Consider the following 20,423-nt stretch of genomic DNA (forward strand, 5'->3'; position numbering starts at 1 on the left):
GGTGTACAAGAAAGGCTGGTTTCTCACTCTCTGTTTAACGCCAGTGTGGGTCTGCAGTGGCATGGAGGCTGCAGATGGTCGTCACCAGGGACAGATCGAATCCCCTTCCTGACAGGCGCATCCACAAGTCCCAAGGCCAGGAACAAGGGAATTTGGTAAATCACGCGCGGTCTCAAGTGCTGGCCCAGAAGGAACGGCCATCACTTCACCTCCGTTCATCAGCCAAAGCACGTCCCATGAACAGGCCTAATGTCAGGGCTGGTGGTGACGTGCTTTCCTCCCGTTTGTGCAGAAGGAGGAAGGCTGGAATATTAGAGGAGTCACACTAAGGATCAGGTCAGTGACTCAAGTACGTAAGCTTCCAAGGAGCTGGGAGGTTCATGGAACAGGGAAGGAGATGGTCTGGAGGAGACGAGGAGCAGCCAGGGTGGGACCTCCAGACCCCCGAGGCATCGCAGACATGGGAGAGGGAGAGCAGAGCCCCCACTTGAGGGGCCAACGGGGGCGGAGGGTCTTGTCATCCCAGGGACAGCTGAGTTTCAGTTGAGACGAGGAGGCAGAAGCACTCTCTTGTGCAGCAACTGTTCACTCTGGAACCCATGGAATAATGCTTTTTGTCCTCTGTTCTGTCCACTGGATCTTCTCCCATAATCACCCTAATTTCCCACCATCGCCTGCTGCAGCTGCCCCGGGCCTGGAGCTCTGGCTCCCCAGTGGTTCTTCTAAGCCCCCCTGACTGCAACTTCAAAAGGGGGCCTAGGGGCTGCAGCTGTCACCACCACGCTCTGGACAACAGGCTTGGGAAGGAAGGGCATAGGGAGGTGTTGGACCCCAGGTCAGGCCCTGGGAACATGGAGCACACTATGTGACAGCCTTTCCTACCCACACACACCCCCTCCAAGATCCTCGGCCATATATCGTTGGGGCTGCATCCCAGCAACCCACCCCCATTTGCCCAAGCAGCCCTCTGGGGCCTGAAAGGAAAGGAACTTCTGCTTCTCAGCAGGGTCTTCCAGGTGTCTGCCCAGGATGGCTCCCACCTGCCACAAGGTGCAGCCCCTGGCCCTGCTGAAGCACACCCATTCACACTCCATGTCCTCACTTCCTGGGTGCTGGGCAGCCCCCCACCTGAAGGGGCCAGCCTGTGTCTCAGCTCCAGGAGCTGCTCTTCAGTCCAGTGGGGTTGGGAGCCTTTGCTGTCTGCACCCAGCACCAGGGCAGAGGGCCCTGCCCCTCCATCAGTGCCTCTGATGCTCCTTCCCAGGAGCTGGGAAAAGAGCAGGTCACGTCCAGAGGAGACCACAGACCAGGATGGAGCAATAGTCGGACCAGCAGGAGGGGCTGCAAGGGCTGTGTTCCATCAGCTATGCTGATGGATGCCATTTCCCTGTGCCCCCAAAGGGGTCAAGGCACACACACCTCATCCAGCGTCGCTGCGCTCCTACAAGCTGAGTCTGGAGGATTATCCCAAAACCAAGGGTGTTCAGGACCCAGCTCTGTCGTCCCCCTCAGCCCACCTGGGTCAGCGCTCAGATCCCCAGGACAGAGGGACCCCCCCACCCCCACAAGGACCGCAGTCCAGATGCCACCCCAAATGGGAGGCCTGAAAGCGGCAAGGCCTGAGGACCTGCCCAGCTTCTCTCCGATGAACAGAGCAGGGGACAAGGAAAGCCCTCAGCCCGGCCTCAGACCAGGCTGGAGACACACAGCAATGCCTGCCCCCAACCCCAGCAGACACCACAGCACCAGGACCCTCAGAGCTCTTTATTGTGTTCAGAACTGGACAGATATGTGTGTCACAAACTGCTGTAAAAGGGGGGCTCTAGGGGCAGGTCAACACCCCAGACGCAGGCCAGCAGTGGGTGGTGCAGGGCTTGGGCCTTGGCAAAGGGCAGCTTCTAGTAGCTTCCAGGATCTCGAGTATTCTAGAAAGCAGTGAGGCCAAGAGTGACGATAAGAACAATGACAACGATGGTCATAAGGAGGCTGAAGATCAGGGCGAAGATGTTCAGGCACTTGGCGGTGGAGGCATAGCTCTGGGCTCCCGTCATGTCGCCCACCATCTTCCGGTCCCTGGACTGGGGGAGACACAAGGTGAGGGGGAGGGTCCTGCTGAGAGCCAGGTGCAGCTGGAGACTCTCAGGTGGTCCCAGATTGCCATGCACCCTCCTGCCCGTCACCTCTGGGGTCTGGACCTCCTCTCAGACACTGAGCAGCTCTGGGAGCTCCAGGACCCGCCCAACATCCTCTGTGGCCCCAGCACTGGGCGCTCACCCCACAGGAGTACACGGTCCCCTGTGGGTCCCTCTGGTATTTACTGGGCAGCCAGGAGACCCTAAACTTGAAGTGAGCTTGACATTCTCTAGGAGGCCATGAGGGAGAGTCCCTGGGCAGGGCTAACATCCTTGTGCACCAAGCAGCCTCCTCATGTACACCCTCTGGGGAGGCCCCCCCAATCCATGGACGGGCACACCAAGTTCACCCCAAGTCACGGTGCGACATGGAGCCCCTAATGCACTTACACTTACACGGGGAACCCCACATACCTGCACATCCAGACACCCACACACAATTCCTGGGGACTCCCATGTGCCTGCACCCCCAGATGCCCACACACATTTCCGTGGGGTCCCCCACATACCCGCACCCCCATATGTCCACACGCACCTTCACGGAGTAGGCGAAGGCCGCGAACCCCAGGCAGCAAAAGTTCATGAAGAGCGCGTTGAACAAGGACCAGACGACGTGGTCGGGCACGCTGGTCTCGCTGTGGATGTTGATGACGGTGGTGGAAGCCGGGGCAGAGCTGTGGGGGGCCCCCAGCACGGCCACCTCATGCTCCTCCTTGAGGATTTCATAGGATGGGGGGAGGCCAGCGCTGGCGCGAGTGAAGACGGTTTGGGAAGTGCGGCTCATGATGGCGAGTCTGGATCGGCTGTGGAAGGGGCCCCTGGAAAGCTGGGACAGAGCTCAGTAGCTCCACCCTTTTCCTGGTAGTTTCTATTTCCCCAGAATTTTCTGTTTCCTGCTGATTGGTGCTTTGAAAGAAGACTAGACGCAGAGCAAGGCGGAGCAAATTACTGAGACTCCAGTCACTCCGGGGCAGAGCTGGGGGGAGGGCTGTGGGCTAAGGGACGCTCCCCTCCAGGGGTCTGGCTAGGGACGCAGGGCAGCCGGCCCCAGCTCCTCATTTAGCGCCGAGGGACATTTCTTCCGCCGGGAGTCGTCCCAGCCTCCTTCCCCCACGCTGGCCCCAGCCTGCTTCAGCACCTCTGTCCCTGAGCAGACCCCTGCCCAGACCTCACTCCTGACCCCGGAGAGCCGGGCCCCACAGGCAGCCCCATCCCTCTGCTGCCCCTGCCTTGGGCGCCCCTTTGCTTGTTCCCGCTTCTGGGGAGCCCTCGGATGGGGGGAGCCCCGACTGTGAAATGCCCGCGAGGCAGAGCATGCGCTGGCTTTGGAAGACTTAGCAGGAACAGAAGGGTACAAAGTATGTCATCGATGACATGTTCTGTTGACTATACGTTGAGATAATAGCTCGGCTATACTGGGTTAGTTAAAATAGTGTTAATAGCAAGTGCACCCGTTTCCTTTCACATTGTTACATCTGGTTCCTGGGATTTTTAAAATGATGTTTGTGTCCGGCAGCCTTGCCGCCGTCACCACTGCGTCTCCCCGCTTCTCCCTCACGCCCCACTGCTCTGGTGCTCTGAGCACCCCATAAAGGGATGCGGATGCACCGGGGCGTCCCCCGAGCACTCTCCTCGCGGCTCCACGGTTCAGGCTCCGCGAGGGAGACTGCCTCCGCTTGCCGGGCACCACGTCCAGCCCGGGGCGCCCCCGAGCTCGTAGGCCCCTCCGCGGCGGGCGCACGAGCCCCTCGGTCTGAGCCAGGCTCCCGTCCTCCTCGGCCTCCCCACTCTCTCTTCTCTCCAGCCTCATCCTACCCAGTCTCTCCAGGGCCCGGTTTTCCTCGCGTGTGCACAAACGAGCAGGTGCATGCGTCTTTTCCTACAGCGCCTGCTCTTGAACGGAGGCGGCGCGCTGTCCATGCCCGTCTGTGCTCTGCTGGTTCCCCTCGGTGTCCTCGGTCCTCGCTCTTTGCGCAGCGTCTGGGGCGTCGCGGGTGGAAGTGCACGAGCCACTCCCCACCCTCTCACCTACGGGCATCTGGGTTGTTCCCAGTGTTGGCAGTTACAGACTGCTGAGGAGGGTGACCCTGTACACGCGACCCCTCGGGCTGTTGGGGTGAAGCTTCGTGGGCGCTTCCTAGAAATGAGACGCTGCGGCCAAAGAGAATTAATTGTCCGTGGGTCTTTGTGAAGTGTGGACAGAGTCCCCGAGAGGGCTGTGCCAACTTGGTATGCGAGAGGAGGGATCGCGACGTTTATTTGCATGTCTCTAATGACAGTTGAGTGCAAACATTTTTTCATATTTGAGGGCCATTTCCATTTCTTTTTTTCTTTTTTTTTCTTTTTCCGTTAACTGTTTTGTAAAATTGTCCTTTTGCCATTTTTCTATTTAGTTTCTGGTCCTTTTCCCTCAATTTTTGAGATTCTTCATGTATTTCGGATATTAGCCCTTTGTAGTGTATCATCTGAATATTTTCTCCCAATTTGTTTGTCTTTTGACTTTGTTCATGGTGTTTATTTGTAATGAAAATTTCTAAAAAAAAAATTTTACGTAATCAAATTTATCAGTCTTCTGTTTTGTTACTTCTGGATTTCAATCTTACTTAAAAATTCTTTCCTTGCACTAGGGTTAAGGAGGATTTCACCCAAGTTTCCTTCCAGTGCTTGTGTGTGTTTTGATCCCGGACCTTTTTTAGCCTTGTTCTTGTGTACAGTGTGAGATTTGGATCCCATTTAACTTTTTCCAAATGCTAACCACTTGTTCCCACACCTTGTGTTTGAAAGTCCACTTTGCCCCATATTCTAAGTTCCCACGTGTACTGGGGTTTAACTCTGGGCGCTCTATGCTGTTCTTCTGGCTTATGTGTCTGTTCAAGCCCCAGCACCAGCCGGTTGTAGTTACAGAGAAATGCCTCATACTTAGCCTGGGTGGTTCTGGGATCCCTCTCTGTCGTCCAGTGTTTATTTCTCTAATCATATACATCATGCTTTTTTAACTTTATGCTGTAATAATTCAGCTTCCAATGACCTTGTCCTTCTGGTAGTGTCATCCTCACCTGGTACCTGGAGCTGATCCTGCGTCCTGGGGGACCACTACCTGCCAGGCTGAGATGCAGCCAGGGCCAGGGCAGCTCTGGGCTGTGGCAGGTGAGGGCAGAGCCCCCGGCCCCAGAGAGCCTTGTGGGCCCCTCAGGTCCGCTCCCTGCCTGGCAGGGCTACCGTTCAGCCCTCGGGGAGAAGCAGGGTCTCCAGCTCCTTGCCCAGGCAGAGCTCCCACCCCTGCCCCAGGTGGCTGTCACTGCCTTTCTGCCACGAGGGGCAAGGGCATGACTGTCCCCGGGCACTGCAGACTTCAGCCAGTCTGCCAGGGCGGCCATGCAGTCCCTGTGTGCACACCAAATTCCAGCAGGTTGGAGTCTCCCGGCATGGGGTCAGCTCCAGACATTCAGCTTCTGCAGGACTTCAGGGGAGGGGCGACAGCCGTGCTCTGCACAGGTCAGAGTTTCTCCCGCCTGTCTCTGCTCCCTTCCTGGAGACCCCCACCGAGTCTCTACTCCAGGGCTGCTTGCTCCACCTGGGGTGTCTGTAAAGTGAGGAGTCTGTTCCCTAAGTTGTATGGGAGCAGCTGCAGTGACCTGAGATGCTCTCATCCCAGTTCCTCTTCACCTTTTAAAGGAGAGACTTTGGTGTTCCTTTGACTCTACAGGGGCAGGCCCAGGTGGAAACTGCTGGAAGGGGCCGTGGTGAGGGCCCTCAGGCTGATCCACCCCCTTCAGATGCTGAGAAGGAGCAAAACAACCAAAAAAAAAAAAGCCACTTTTTTGGCTGTTAAAGGAGAAAGTCTCAGACTGTGAACATGTTTCATATTCTTTTTCAGACTTACTGCCAGGAACCAGCAAAAGACAAATGTTGGCCTGAAGTGCATCTCTGCACAGTCTTATAAGGAGGAAATTGGGCCAGGGGCTCAGAGCCACTCCCCCAAAGTCCCAGAAACAAGGAGCCAGGGCTGTCGTGGGCTGTTGACTCTTGTTTTTCACAACTAAGTTCTCTTCTTTCCCATTCTTAAACTTTCTTCCCAATTTTAAACTTTTTTGGACTTGAACTGAAGGATTTTGTTTACATTCTTTGAAATTTAGCTTACCGAGGAGTATAATTGACTCTTCTACTTTAATTTCTCCCTGGATCCTAGATTGGAAAGGGGTTTATACTCAAATTTTGGCACTTTGAATTCTTGCTCTCAGATTACTAGAGATTTTTTCTCTTGTCATTTGATCTACAGTTAAAATGAATTTGATAACATGGTTAAGAATAATTTGGCATGTGAAACAGGATAGGAAGGAATCTCAGGGCTCAGAATACTACTTGACCTAGATTTAATTTAATGCACAGATGATTCTTGCCCATGTAGGGTGTAAAGGGGGCAAAAGCAGGCCCCCCAACACTTCCAGCAGCAGGAGGACAGCAGGAGGACATCCAGAAGGCAGTGGACTGTGTGGGGAGTGTGCTCAGGAGGCACGGCTCATCCTGACAGGCCTCACCTCCTGGGGAGGGGGCACAGCATGTCTGGATCCACGAGCATCCCCTGGGGAGGGGCTGCCTGGTGGACTGTGGCCCATGTGTGAGTCCTGACTGGTTGAGAGAGCAAATGGCCGGGCCCTGAGGAGGTGGTGCAGGGCTGCCCACACCCTTCAGGAGGAGGGACTCTGTGCTTATTTCTCTGGAGAATTTGCTTGGGTTCTTCCTGCAGAGCACTGTAAAGGGTATGGGACATCACCCTACCTGGAAGCTGACAAGTGATGCTTCTGGTCCCATTGGTGCCATCAAAAGGCATGAAATGACTGGGTCAGAATCAAAGAGCTGTTCATTTTGCACAGCAACAGCAGTAGTGACTCCAAACAAAAGCGGTGGTTTCTCTGGCCAGTGTGCCCAGCAGCCAACCCATGACACTGGGTTTCAAAGAGAGAAAGAGTTCAATGCTAGGTGCAGAGCAGATCAGATGGCCCCTTGGCCCCAAATTCTGTCTCTCCAAGTCTAAGTAGTTCAGGGTTTTTATGGATTCAAACGAGGGGAGGTGGAGTTCTTACTGTCACAATAGTGAGCACTCACAAGGGTTTTTGAACCCAGCTCGGCCACAGGACTGTAGAAAACACCAGGCACAGAGTTAGACATGAGTTTGATGGGGCAGGAGAGATGACTCCATGGCAGTGGCTGGTCAGGGAAAATGGAAGTTAGTGCTCTGCAAAGAGCAGGGGGCCAGGAGTCAGTTTATAAGGGTTTTAGGACAAAGACATTCTGTAGGGTGTGAAAACAGAGTTTTGGCAGGGTCTTGTGACATATGACATGGGGTGTAGAGATTTGTTGTCAACAATAATCAGTGGAGGGGGTTCCAACGCTTTGTTTACGAGATCATCTGTATGTCCTCCCCTCCCTGGGGAGGTCTGTCCCAGTCAAGCAGGCAGCTATGTGAAATAACCCACCTTCACTATGGAGGGGAGGGGGCACAGGCCCTGGGTCCCCACAATCCACCCCCATGCAGCACAGTGCATGGACTGCAGGACAGACATTGCATCCATGTTCCACAAAGATAGTAGGAGACAGTGCAACACTAGGAGCCCTATGCACAGAGATAGCAACCCTAGAAGAGATCCATCATGGCCAAGAAAGGGAATTAAACCGTTCAGACAAGGGGTCTACTGACATTTGATCGGTACTGTGTATGTGCTCTTGCGTACAACTTAAGAATTGTGAAACATTGTGCAAATGATCAGGAATATACACGCAGCACTGTATGTTGATTAAGGCACAGGTGCAGCCCTGTGCTGCAGTGAGGATATCTAAGGCCGTTCTGTTTTGTAAAAGTACCTTTCAACAAATCTGTGTGGTTTCTTCATTTATCAAGGATATAGCTACTTTGGAATCATTAAGTGCTTGGGCAGTGTGGTTGGCTAAAGCTGCCACATGTTTCTTGGTAACTCTTGCTGCTCCACCTGGCTCCAGAGTAGTGAAAGGATGGTACCAGCAGGGAGTGAATTTTATTCTATGTCCAGCTTTGGCCATTTCCCAGTTACTAGGAGTATGGGGCAAAGGGTCATACAATGTAGTGGGGATGTAGGGCTGTATCCACCTACAAAGTCCTGCCCAGTTGCAGGGTAAATAGGGCCAACATATTGCCCACAGGTCCATAGCCATCCCCTTGGGGAAGCATATGCCCCATGTTGGTTGGAGATATTTTGCCAGTGGAAAAGACTATCACTCTGTAGCTTAACAGTAAACTCACACATTTCAGTGGGTAACACCCCACATCATGAATCCGGAGTCGCTCCATACAGATGCGGGTAACACAGTCTACTGTTACAGCTTCTGTTGTCAGCCACCCTCAACGACCAAGTACAGCACACCCCAATGCATGTCGGGGCTTGTTCACCTGTTCCCTTACAAGGGAGGAGGTTTAGGCCCTGGTCTCGTTATAGGGCCGTAGTCAGATTTCACTCTTAAATGAGGAGATTCTTTTCCTGGCTCTCCAATGCATTACATTCTGCAAGCCCAGCAGGGTGTCCCAAGCAACAGGGTCAAGTCCGAGGAAGGCCGGTCATGCCTGAAGGTGGAAGCCTGTGCAAACCCGACATTGGGTTCAGTCCTGGGCATGAGTCACCCCTGAAGCCCACTGTAGGAAGGGGTTTACTAGGGCACTAAGGGTGAAAAGAGAGATGTTTATGGGAACAATAAGGTGTAATTCCTGCTGATCTAACAATATACATGCTAGGGTTCCACTGCCCAATAACAATGTACCAGGCAGAGGGACATTATAGGGAGGTTTTAAGTATCAGATATTCTCCCCCTGCAAGTCTTGAGAGTCCTCTACCATTACGTCAATTGTTAATTTGGGCATGAGAAGGGTCCACACAGTCATGCATAAGGTTCCCGTTCGCTTGGTTCTCAATGCGCAGATTGGTCCCGCTGTTAGCATTTCAATGGGGGCAGGTGCAGCAGCCCAGGGCACTGCATTCAAGCGAATTAAGGCCTGATAGAGCCTTTTATTCCATTGCTGCATGGACGTCTTATCATCCTCTAGCTGTTCCTTTAACAAACCATTCATTCTGTCAATAAGGCCTACATCTGTGCGTAACAAGGTTGGTGGAAAGCCCACATTACATCATAGCCCACAGCCCATGCTTGGGTCACTTGCCCAGTGAAAGGGGTCCCCCAATCACTGTCTAACTGTGTGGGTACACCGTACAAGGCACTCACTCTTTCCAAACAGTGGATGGTGGCCTGCTGGTTCATCTTCCCCACTGGGAAAGCTAACAAAAGTCCTGTAGCCATGACCATGGCAGTAAAAGCATATCTCAACAGCGGAAGGGGACTGATGTAGTGCACTTGCCACTGGGTCACTGGGATTTGTGACTAGCCAATGTGTCCCATCTGGTGTGGTAGCCTGTGTGATCAATGCAGGGAGCATGAGGGGCACTCTAGAGTGATGTCCACTAGCTCCTGGCACATGATTGGCAGCTGGAACTGCTTGACCAGAGACACCAGGAAAGACGGCTGCAGGAGAAAACACCCTGGGAGAAGCAAGCAGAACTCACAGGAGCTGAGAGAGCCATAGAAACCAGAACCAGGAGAGAAGGGTGAGCAGGCATCGCCATGTGCCTTCCCGTGTGACAGAGGAGCCCCGGTGTCAGCAGCCTTTCCGCAGAGAAGGTACCTACCTCTTGATGCCTTAATTTGGACATTTTCATGGCCTCAGAATGGTACATTTGTGAAATGATAGATCCCCATTGAAAAAAACAATCCTTAACAAATGGAAGCACTCAGCAACAGGGTTTTTCTCTCCTCTGACAGCACTCCAGACACTCTCCGCATTAAAAAGCTTGAAGGAGAGAAACAGTTTCCAGCTCCATCTCTGGACATCTGACTTAGTGACTGGTGATCAAGGTAGAAGGGACTAGGGAGGTTGGTACAGTGGTTTGAGTCCCCTGGATTTGGGCTTGGGCCTGGGTCCCACTTCCAGAATGATCTGCCTTGCTCTGACTTCTGCACATTTCTGTGTTCCAGGTGCCATTCTGTACGGGGTTCGAGGCCCTGCCCTGAGTTTGTCTGTTGAGTATAATCTGTAAAATAAGTAATTCAATGATTAATGCTGTTTAATTGTTAATGGTAACTTCAGTCTAGTTACTAATTTGTGCATTAAATGTATAGTAAGTGCCTGTTTAAATTTAAGGGTCTGTTTAAATTTGTTAGTTGGTGTGTTTCCGCATTTGTATTGTTCTAGTGTTCTTAATAGGTTACTGATTGTGGAAATTCTTTAAGATGGAAAATTCTAATTCTAATAGCATTCCTGAATATAGCCCTTTGGGCTATAGTTGAAAAATTAGAAACACCTTAGTAAGGAGCTTATGGAAAACTGTTTTCTTCTGTGATACAGTCTGACTCCATAAGATGTAGAATCAGGAGGAAAAAGGCCCGAGGATGGTTCTATAGAAAAAACTGTATTGATGTTACAGATGTTCTGCAAAAGAGCAGAAATGGAATGAGGTGATGTATGTTCAGTCCTCTATTTGTCTCTCCCAACAATCAAAGTTGATGATCAAATGTAAAATTTTGCCTATAAAGATTAGCAGAGAAAAGAAAAATGTCCTTCCTGATTCAAATCTGGAGGATCCAATAGAAACTTTATTAGCTCTTCCATCTGCTCCCCTCCACCCTGTGACCGAGGGGCCAGTGGATCAGTAAAGGAGGAAGCTCCCCTACCTCCCCCCTTCCTCCTCCTCTGTACCCCTCTTTAGTGGGGATAAAAGACCCTGAGATAGACATGGTCTCCCCCCCATACCCACTGGGGTACTCCATCTGGCCAGGGCTGTCTCTACGACCAGCTGCAGAGCCACCGGCAAAACTTCTCCTCCTCCAACAAGTGCCCACAGGAGCAGATGAACAGGGAGGCCCCAGAGGATTTGTGTATGTGCACACCCCATTCTCTGCATCGGATTTATATAATTGGGAAAATAATACCCCACTCTATAGAGAAGACACAAAGAAAACAAAAGTTTAGTTCAACCTATAACCCAAATTGGGCTAATATTCAAGCACACCAGAAAAGGATGAAAAAGTAGGGTTCAAATTAGTGGGTTTTATATTTCTGGTTTCTGTTTTTTTATGTGTGTCTAACTTTCTATTTGTGTCGGTTTGTGCAATGTATATTTTTCTACCATACCAAATTGGCAAACAAAAATTTTTAAAAGTGCTCTATTTGAATTGCTTAAAGATAAATAAAATCATAGATATATATTAGGACTCCTAGAGACCCAAAAAGAAAAAAAAACCTCCAGGCACCAGGGTTCAAAGTTCCTGTAGTTGCTGTAAACAAACCTGGACATTGGAAAGAAACTGCCCTCTGAAATTTCCCAAAGGCAGCAGAGGGCTAACTCAGAAACTGCAAAGGCGCAGTTTAAGTAATATAGATCTAATAACTGGAAACAATTAAGAGAGAGGCAACTTAGAGGTCTTACATCCCACCATCCTCATTTAAAAACCTTAAAACCAGGGCTCGTTCTTTCCATCTCACCCATCCCCGCTCCAGGGCCTAACCAGCTAAGGCAGCCGTGGGGGGAGGGCTGGTGCAGAAAGTCGGGGAGGTGGGCTTCTTTGCAGTTCTTCCTGCTGGGCCTGGGGGTTAGAAATGGTGGCACTGAGGAGATGTTGTGGAATAGGCCACGTTTGTTCTGAGAGAATTCCCCACTAAAATTATTTTGCCAATAATACCTTTGCAAAGGTAAATCTATAAGATCTATAAGACAGTGAAAAATGTTAGTGTGTGTTTAATGAAATTAAATTATTTTTTTTGGACTATTTTAGAAATAATTGTGCTTTGTGGGATCTTTATGGGCAGTACCAAAGGTCTTTTAAGTAACTTAAGGCATGCGGGTATATAAAGTACACAGGATGTGCTTTGTTGAGGAAAAGTGTGCAGCTTTGTCCTTGAGAATGTGTAGGGTAAAGCCTGAGTGAATATGGAAAGTTGTGGACATTTGTGAAAGAGAATTCTTTTCTTGTAGCCAATGCTGAGTAAAACAGGATAAACTTGTCTAAGGGAGTGTGGTTTTGCAAATGGCTAGTTTTTGTGTGTAAGACAAGACCTGAATGGATTTTGAAAGCTATAGAAGGTTGTGAATTCTACTTTTGGAATCAATGCTGACCAAAAAATTGATAGACTTGTTTATAATAATATTTTTAAGAGCTTTTTCGTGTCAAACTGTGTTTTCATACAAAACTGGAGTTTAGTTTTCTCTCGGTTAAAATAATGCAGATTGTTGGTCTGCTCTTAATGATAGGTTACACAAAGCTTTTCAAAGTCACTCCGTCTAGAAGACAAAGATTCTGTATCATGTCAGAATAATAACCTTGTTGATGTTATGTTGACCTTATCCATTATTTTAGAAGACTTTGTTGTCACTTGGGTTAAATAAGGAACCAAATACTATTTCACAGTAACCCCTTTTCCTATTCGGCACAGTGTTCAAACCTGACAACTTTTGACATTTTGCCTTCCCACAAGTGAACCCTAAAGGATGTCTTTTATTTCAAACTGTTGCCAAGGATTTGCTCTTTTACCTTGTACAAGTGAGGTGATATTACACAGGAAGTGTTTGGGAGATATTACAATAACTGAAAGGGATTTTCTTTCCTTCTGTTAAGTGAAATTTGTATGGGTGAAATGTTAGTCACATATTTAGAGATTGTACAAAAGTCCTAAAGGCTTGACAGTGTTTTCACTGTCCATGTTATCGCCTGATACTGATACAGATCATGGGAAAAACCAGATTCACTTGTCAGTTATCCTATCTTGCTCTAATGCTTCTCTAAAAGTACATGTGGTCAACAGAAAGGAACTTTAAAAGAGAAGCATGGCAAATATGTACATTGTGCTCTACCTGTCAATTAACATAACCCTGGCAAGTGTGTAAAGATGAGACAGGACAAAACTTCTGCTACAGTTTGTGGTTGATGACCCCAATATAACATAATTATCAAACGCTTTTATTTCTGGAAATAGCTTCATTTAGAAAAGGCTGACAAGAAAATTAGGGCCTAGATTGTAAGCTCTTATATCAGTCACACTTATTCCTGAGCTCTACCTGTTATTTCTAAATTCCTAGTTGCTGTGTCCCCTATATATAACCAGGGAGCTCCCTGGAACTTTGGGTGTCCATGCAATACCAGAGGTGCAGATGCAGTTCTCCAGCTCCAGAAGTACTAAAAAAGCAACATTGCCCCAGACAGCAACTGTTCAAGAAGGTGGAAATGAATAGACTTCAATTAGGGATGCAAATGAGGCTGATCTGGTTAGGACTAAATAAATCAGAATTCAGGGTAAAAGATGATATTGTCCATATTTTAAAACTTTAATTTCTGTGTGATACCAAACAAAGAGAGATTTATTTTGTCCAGAATTTAAATTTTCTGTCACACACTATCTAATTCAACCTGTCTGGTCAGTTTATTTAAACATTCTGATTCAGCTTTATGTGGCACGGAACCTAGAAAAGGGAATGAGATCTTGGTACCCTGTACAGGTTGATGTAATAGCCTGATGTACTTCAAGGTGCTTGGGACATAAAATGAAAAAAGTATTTGCAAGGTCCCTTGAGGGATGGAGAAAGAAAGTGTGGAACTGTTAAACTTCCCCACTTGGGGAATTCCTACTATTCTCTCAAGTAATAAGGGGCTCCTAAATTACTCTGGAATATATGAGCCCTGCCTAATAAAAGGAAAACTTGTTTCTGTAATGACATAATGCCTAAGTCATCCCCTGAAAATCCCTGGGTTGCTCAGATGTGGTCTCCGTCTCCGTCTCCGTCTCCGTCTCCCCCTCCTCCCCCTCCCCTCCCCACCCCCCTCCCCCTCTCCCTCTCCCAAACTCTGCAAATAAACTGACTACCTTCCCCCTCCCTGGGGCATGACTTCCAGGGGCCCCCTCCCTGACACCAGGGGATTAACAATGGATTTGTGATCTAAAGAGGGAAGAGAAACAAAGTTTCAGTGGCTAAGAGATTTCAAATAGAGTCAGAGACCATTCTGGAAGTTACTCTTATTCAGGTCTCAGCTAGATCCTGACAACACTATTCCCGAAAACCCTAAGGAACACCCAGTTTCCATATAAAATCTATAAAATGTTACTTCCGCAATGTGACATAATTATAAATCACCTCCTTCTACTCCTGTTATTTAAACCTAAAATTTTCAATTTACTTATTAAGTTTATTTTTTCAGAGGCTTAAAGCCTCCAGTTGTTCCTAAACCAGTTAAGCCCCAAAATGCAGAGATACCAGTCTCTCCAAGACTGACAACCAGTTTCAATCCCCTACTCCATAACAGCGACAGCCCTTTTCAGCATGAAGAAGGTAGAACAGCTATCGATCAGATATCCCTCAAGATTGAGGAAGGAACCAAAACAAAGGGAAGTATTGCAACTGAGAAATTGAGAATAAACAAATTATTATGATTACTGAGTCATTATATGGATGTTTTTTCTTTGTATATTGTAGAATATGCAGAAGTTAATACCTGAAATTAGTATTTCAACTAGTCTCACCCTTATTCATACTCACTATTGAGATGGTCACCCTGGCCTGGTCCCAGCCCAGTGTGTGCTCACTATTGTGATGGTAACAACTCCATCTCCCCTTCTCTGAATCCATAAACTCCCTGAACTCCTTAGACCTGGAGGGACAGATTTTTGGGCCAAGAGGCCATCTGATCTCCTGCTCCACGCCTAGCATTAAACTCTTTCTCTTTGAACCCCAGTGTCATGGATTGCCTGCTGTGTGCATTGGGCAGAGAACCCACTGCTTTTGTTCAGCATCAGAGACACTGTCTTTATCACGTACTGGACAATACACAAACCTGCCGTCTGCGCCTGAGGGAGATATTCACCACATCCTAAGGCTGCTCCTTTAAAAGATCGCCTGGAACAAGGGCAGTCAGTGCTTCCAAAACAGGGGGAGCCATGGAGAACTGAGACTTGTCCTTCCCCTGGGGCCCCTCCTGACCCAGGAGTCGGGGTCCCTGCCTGAACTCGACCTGTGGGGCAGGTCTGGGGGCTCTGCCTCTGTCCTGCCAGGCAGGCACAGAGTCCACGGGTTGAGCCCACGGTCAGGGAGAAACAAGGAAACAAGGGTGAGACTAGCTGCCTTCTAGATCCAGGGGTGTGGGAAAGCATGGATGTGGGGGGGGGGGTCCTCCACAAGGCACAGTCTTGAGGGAAATGTCGGGGTCCTGAGCGTGGGTGCCCCTCACCGCCCACAAGCAGTGAGAGACGGGACCCAAGGTGGTGGCGGTTTCCCTGTCTCAGCTTCTGTTAGCCAAGCAAAAGCTCGCTGCCCCGCGCACAAGAGCCATTTCAATGACCCTGGGCTTCTGAGAAAAGAAAGCTTTATTGCACAGTGGAGCAGCAAGGTCACTGGGGGCCAGGCTCAAATCTGTCTCCCCAACGTGAGATGGGAAATTTTGCGGAGACAGGAGGTGGGCGCTGGCGTGGTTTGATTGGATAGGGGTAGATGTGCCCACATACGGATCGGCAGGCTTTCCTGGGTTCTCCTTCTCCAAGGACCTCTCCTCTCAGATTTGCCTGGGGTCTGGAGACATGTAAGGACGCCAGTCCGGGTTTCTGACCAGGCTCAGGTTACAACCCTCTGCAAAGGAATGGGTTTGGGGCGGTGCTTGCAAAAGCAGCTCAAAAGGGTGGCGTTACATGGATTTGGGGGCTTCACCACTTTCTGCGTTCTCAGAAGGTTCTGATCTAGGGAGGGGTATGGCGGATGGGCGGGGCTCACCCACAAACCAGCCTCGGCCCCACCAAACCACCATCGCCGTCTCTCACATCCTGTGCTCCGGCCCTCTCCGGCCCTGTTACGCAACGGCCCTGCTGAAGCCAGGGCTCCTCCCCAGCCCCCAGCCCCTCCCCACCCCAGCCCCTTCCGGAACCCTCCCGGGCACAGCAGGGATACGTCACTTCGGGGAATTGGAGAAAAGCAAACTCGGGCAGGAAGAGACAAGACAATGCAAACCCGCGCCCCTCCCCGCCCCGCGCGCCCGGACCTGTGCGCCTGCGCCTCCTGCGCCCGGATCTGCGTACCCAGACCCAGGCCCCACCCGCCTCGGATTTTCCCTCTCCTCCTGCGCCCTTGTGAGGGTCGTGGTCCGCTGCTCACAACGGGAGCTCCTCCAGTTCGCGCTCCGCACGCCACGCCCCAGCCGGTGACCCCCGGACCAAGGGGTCAGCGTGTGCCGAATGAGCAGCCGAGGCGCATCCCGCGCGCCCGCTCGTGGTCCCCCTCCCCACACACTCGAGCCACGCGAATGGCGCAGGTCCCCCTCGGCCGCCCGCCGGGCGGGACCCTGACCCCAGGCAGGACTGCGCACCCCTCACCCCTTCCGGCGAGAGGCGTCCAGGCGGTGCCGCCAGACCCCTCCGCCCACTGGTGGGCCTGTGCCGCCACCTGGCGGCCGCCGGGACGAGACGCGACAACAGGGTGGCGGGCAAGGGGAGGGGAGCCCCCAGGAGCTCTTACTGGAGCTGCACCTTCGGCAACCCCCAACCCAAGGGAGGTGCATTGGACCGGACAGGACTCCAGGGGCGGGGACGCTGACCTAACCCTCAGGACGCTAGATCCGACCCTGACTAGACCGCGTCTCCTTCCTGACCAGACGAAGCCCAAGTTAGGGCGCACTTTGGCAAGTGGGGAGGCGTGTGCAGAAAAACCCCTCGACCCACTCGTGAGGGTTCTTGTCTTCCTTATTAGCCCAGAGTTCCGGGGTGGGAGCTCAGCCCACAGGCCCAGCAACCTCTGCCCGCCCTGTGTGCGCGGTGGGAGGAAGGGCGTCGCAGTGAGGGTCAGGGGGACCGGGGCACCCTGCGGTGTCCGGGAGCCCGGCTGGGCCCGGTGTCGGGGCGAGTCTGCGCTGCTGCTGCGAGTCTCCCGGGTCGCCCTGCTGTTCTCTGAAGAGCCCCTCTAGAACCAAGCCGGTGCACAGGGCTTCCATAAGCGCGTCGCACTCCCAGGAAGAGGGGATTGGATAAAAGCCCCCCTCACTCACTTGGCTGAGGACTAAGAGTTGGGGACACTGAGGAGGAATTGCGAAGGCCCCAAGGGACCAGCCTAGTGGAGTTTTCGGCCAGAGGAGGCTGCCGTGCAAAGGGGCTAGGCAAGAAGGTGCTTGTGTGCTGCGAGCGGAGGGCACCCAGAGGGGACGTGGAGTGAGGCCATATGTGGGGGCCGCGGCTGGTCTGGCGTGGGGGGCGGGGATCTGTTCTCCCACGCAGAGGGCGGAGCTAATCGGGCCAGGGAGACCCGCAACGTCACAGAGGACTGAGGGAGCAGGACTGCCACGCTCTGCAGGTGCCCAGAGGAGACCACGAGCCCCCCGGGGAACTAACAGCTGTTTTTTGTCACGTCACAGGGCAGCACTGGTTGCCCTTGGAGAGGGAGAGGGGCACAGTGGGTGGCACCTGGGGGGCGGGACGCAGGGGTTTTGAGAAAGCAGCCAGTGCCCCCCCCCCTCCCCTGGAGGTCTCCCTAGTCCTGCTTCACTGCCAACGTGACCAGCCACAGGGGCAGCTCAGCCTCCGGGGAGGATCGGGCCCTGTGGTCTAGCCCCTCTGTGGGACCCTAGGATGCTGGGGACCAGGGAATTCCCAACAGTCCTCCCCCAGACGCTCCCAGTAGCAGTACTGTCAGCCTGTCATGGGTTCCACAAACTGGATCAGGCTGTCATCAGCAGGAGGAGGCCAGGAAGTCCTGGAGGTCAGGGCAGGTGAGCAGTCCTGCACCTGCCTTTCTGACTGCCTGCTCTGCCGGGACCATCTGGGCAGGTCCTTGTCCCTGTGACCCGCAGGATAACCGGCCGGACCTGCTGATCTAGGGCACTGCCCCTCCCTGACCCTGGTGGGTGGGCCCCTGACCATGGTGCCGGGGTGTGGAGCCCCTGCCAGGGGCCAGTCCTTGTGCTGCTGCCTGGAGCCAGGAAGCGACCCCCCACCCAGAGCCGTTTTCTTTGCCCAGGGCCCAACAAGGGAAAGTGGTCCAGGGATGGTGTCCATGACAGTGACCACAGGAGGCCATGGCCAAACGGCAACCCCACCCCAATGGAGAGGTTTCCAAGGCCCACCCTCCCCAAAACAAACACATGGCCCAAGGGCATCAGCAGCTCCAGTGGGGGGTTGTGACTGGACCTGACTTGGGTGACTATTACCTGGGTGTGGTGAGCATACGTGGTGTAGCCGTGGTGTAGCATACGGGCATCTGGAAAAGCGTGTGAATATGTCTCTGAAACCAGGGTCTGTCCGTGTGTTTGCACACGTCTGAGGGGATCTGCGCTCCTGTGGAAGTGGTTGACAGCAGCAGGCCCAGCAGAAGCCCTCGTGGCCCTCTTGCCCTCCTGCCTGACCCACAGCACATGGCCACCACATCCAGTCAGACGCACACACTGCATGCTATGTGGTGTGGCCAGAATCTGCCACTCTCACCCAGATGGAAAGTCCACAGCCAGAGTAAGTGTTAATGACCATTAAACACCAGTAGCAACCTCGAGCTGGTGGCATGGGACTGGTGGAGTCTATTGGCTGAGACTGGGCAGGGTGGACCCACCCCTCGAGCTCCCTGTCCTTGTTCACCTGAACACAGGCTGACCACTGAAGGGCACCCAGCCCTGTGGGCCACCCAGGCCTCCTTGGCATGCATGTGTTGAGCCCATTGGGCTATGGTGGCAGGATGGCCATGCCCAGGCTGACAGTGGACCTGGTAGCCATCAGCCACCTGGCTCCATTTGGGCTCGTCTGTGTCCGACCCTTCTTGGGGCATCCACATAAGTTACATTTCCTGTCAGCCCATGATGGTGCCTTTCCAGAGCTTGTGGCCTCACAGAGGGAGGTCTTAAACCACTGAATCATCACCCAGGTACTCAACCCAGATGCCCACCCATTAGCCACAGCCCAAGAAGCAGGGAAAACAAACTATAGCTCAAGTATCTTCTCAGGCAGTGGTGATGGTAGCCCTCACCACAGCTAATCGTCCAGAGTTGCTGTTAGGGCTGGATGGACACTAATAGCTTTTGGTTTGACTGAGCCATCAGCAAACCAAGCCCAAGCATCCACGGGGATGTCCTAAAAGAGCCATCCCCAGGTAGCCAAAGCTGCCCCTGTGAGTGATCCAGGGCAGGCGCAAATAGCCTTAAGGGGTGGCCACAGTCTTTTCCTGTAAGGAGAACACACCTGTGGGACCAGACTTGCTTCTGTTTTGACTATGCCACTTCCATCTAATAAGAGAAGACCATTATGTCTTTCCAATTTGGCTGTTGCCATCTGAGTGGACCCACCCAAGATGGGAATGGCTGGACTCAGTGTTCACCAGTGGATCATATCAGGTTCTCTGTCTTCACAACTGGAAGTCTCCACAGTTTCCATGGAAATTTCCCAGATGGAGTGTAAAGGATAGCTGGGTTAGGGAGGTGGTAGTCCAGAACACCAAGGGGCACCTCAAGCAGGTGCTACCTTCCTTTAGCATAGTTGTGGGTTACCGGGGAGTAGCTGGACATGGTCCATATTATGTATGAGCACATGTTTGTATGTAGCACCTCATGTAGCACCTGGCTCATCAGGTTTCCCTTCTTTTGAGACTTGAATTACATGTATGTTAAATCTTTTGATGTTGTCTCATTAGTCTCTAAGGCTCATTTTATTCCTGATCATTTTTCTCTCTGTTCTTCAGAGTGCTTAATTTCAGTTGCTTGTTTTTCAAGTTCACTGAATTTCTTGTACAATCGTGATTCTGCTATTGAGTTTATCCTGTTTTTTATTTTAGATATTGTATTTTTCAGTGTCAAATTTTCCGACTGTTTCCTTTTAATAGTTCTATGCCTCTGCTAATAATTCTTACATTGGTATTTATTTTGAGTGTTTTTCTTTGCCTCATGGAGCACAGTTATAGTAGTTGATCATAGTCTGTCTGAAAGTTCCATAGCCATAGAACTGGAACTGCCATGCACATTTTTTAAACTTACAAATATGGTGGTGTATCATTTGTCATAATTTTGGCACTTAGCACTGACTTCTCAAAGTCCATCTGACCTTTTCTGTGTATAGCTCACCCAGTGATTCATGTTCTTTTTTTATTTTTTATCTTGAAATAATTATATATTTATGAGATGTTGCAAAAATAGTACAGATGGATGATTTGTGTGGGAAAGGCCTCTGTGTCCATGGTCCGGGCTGCTCTGTCTGTCCAGTTACCACAGGAA

General features: G+C 51.4%; 1 protein-coding gene across 2 annotated transcripts; it reads right to left on the reverse strand.

The window, feature by feature from the left end:
* Positions 1 to 1,772: 1,772 nt before the first annotated feature.
* LOC119538847 (interferon-induced transmembrane protein 3-like) lies at positions 1,773 to 3,706 on the reverse strand. 2 transcript variants are annotated; one of them, XM_037842036.1, is made up of 2 exons: positions 2,668 to 3,426; positions 1,773 to 2,078 (listed from the first exon to the last, which is right to left on the reverse strand). In XM_037842036.1, the coding sequence occupies exons 1-2, from the start codon at positions 2,914 to 2,916 to the stop codon at positions 1,926 to 1,928; spliced, it is 402 nt and encodes a 133-aa protein (XP_037697964.1). In that variant the 5' UTR covers positions 2,917 to 3,426; the 3' UTR covers positions 1,773 to 1,925. The 2 variants fall into 2 exon arrangements, with proteins under 2 accessions (XP_037697964.1, XP_037697965.1); XM_037842037.1 differs by lacking the exon at positions 1,773 to 2,078 and adding an exon at positions 2,099 to 2,551 and having other exon boundaries at positions 2,600 to 3,706.
* Between the last annotated feature and the right edge of the window lie 16,717 nt (positions 3,707 to 20,423).

The sequence above is a fragment of the Choloepus didactylus genome, chromosome 6, assembly GCF_015220235.1.
Source record: "Choloepus didactylus isolate mChoDid1 chromosome 6, mChoDid1.pri, whole genome shotgun sequence".
Lineage (NCBI taxonomy): Eukaryota > Metazoa > Chordata > Mammalia > Pilosa > Megalonychidae > Choloepus > Choloepus didactylus.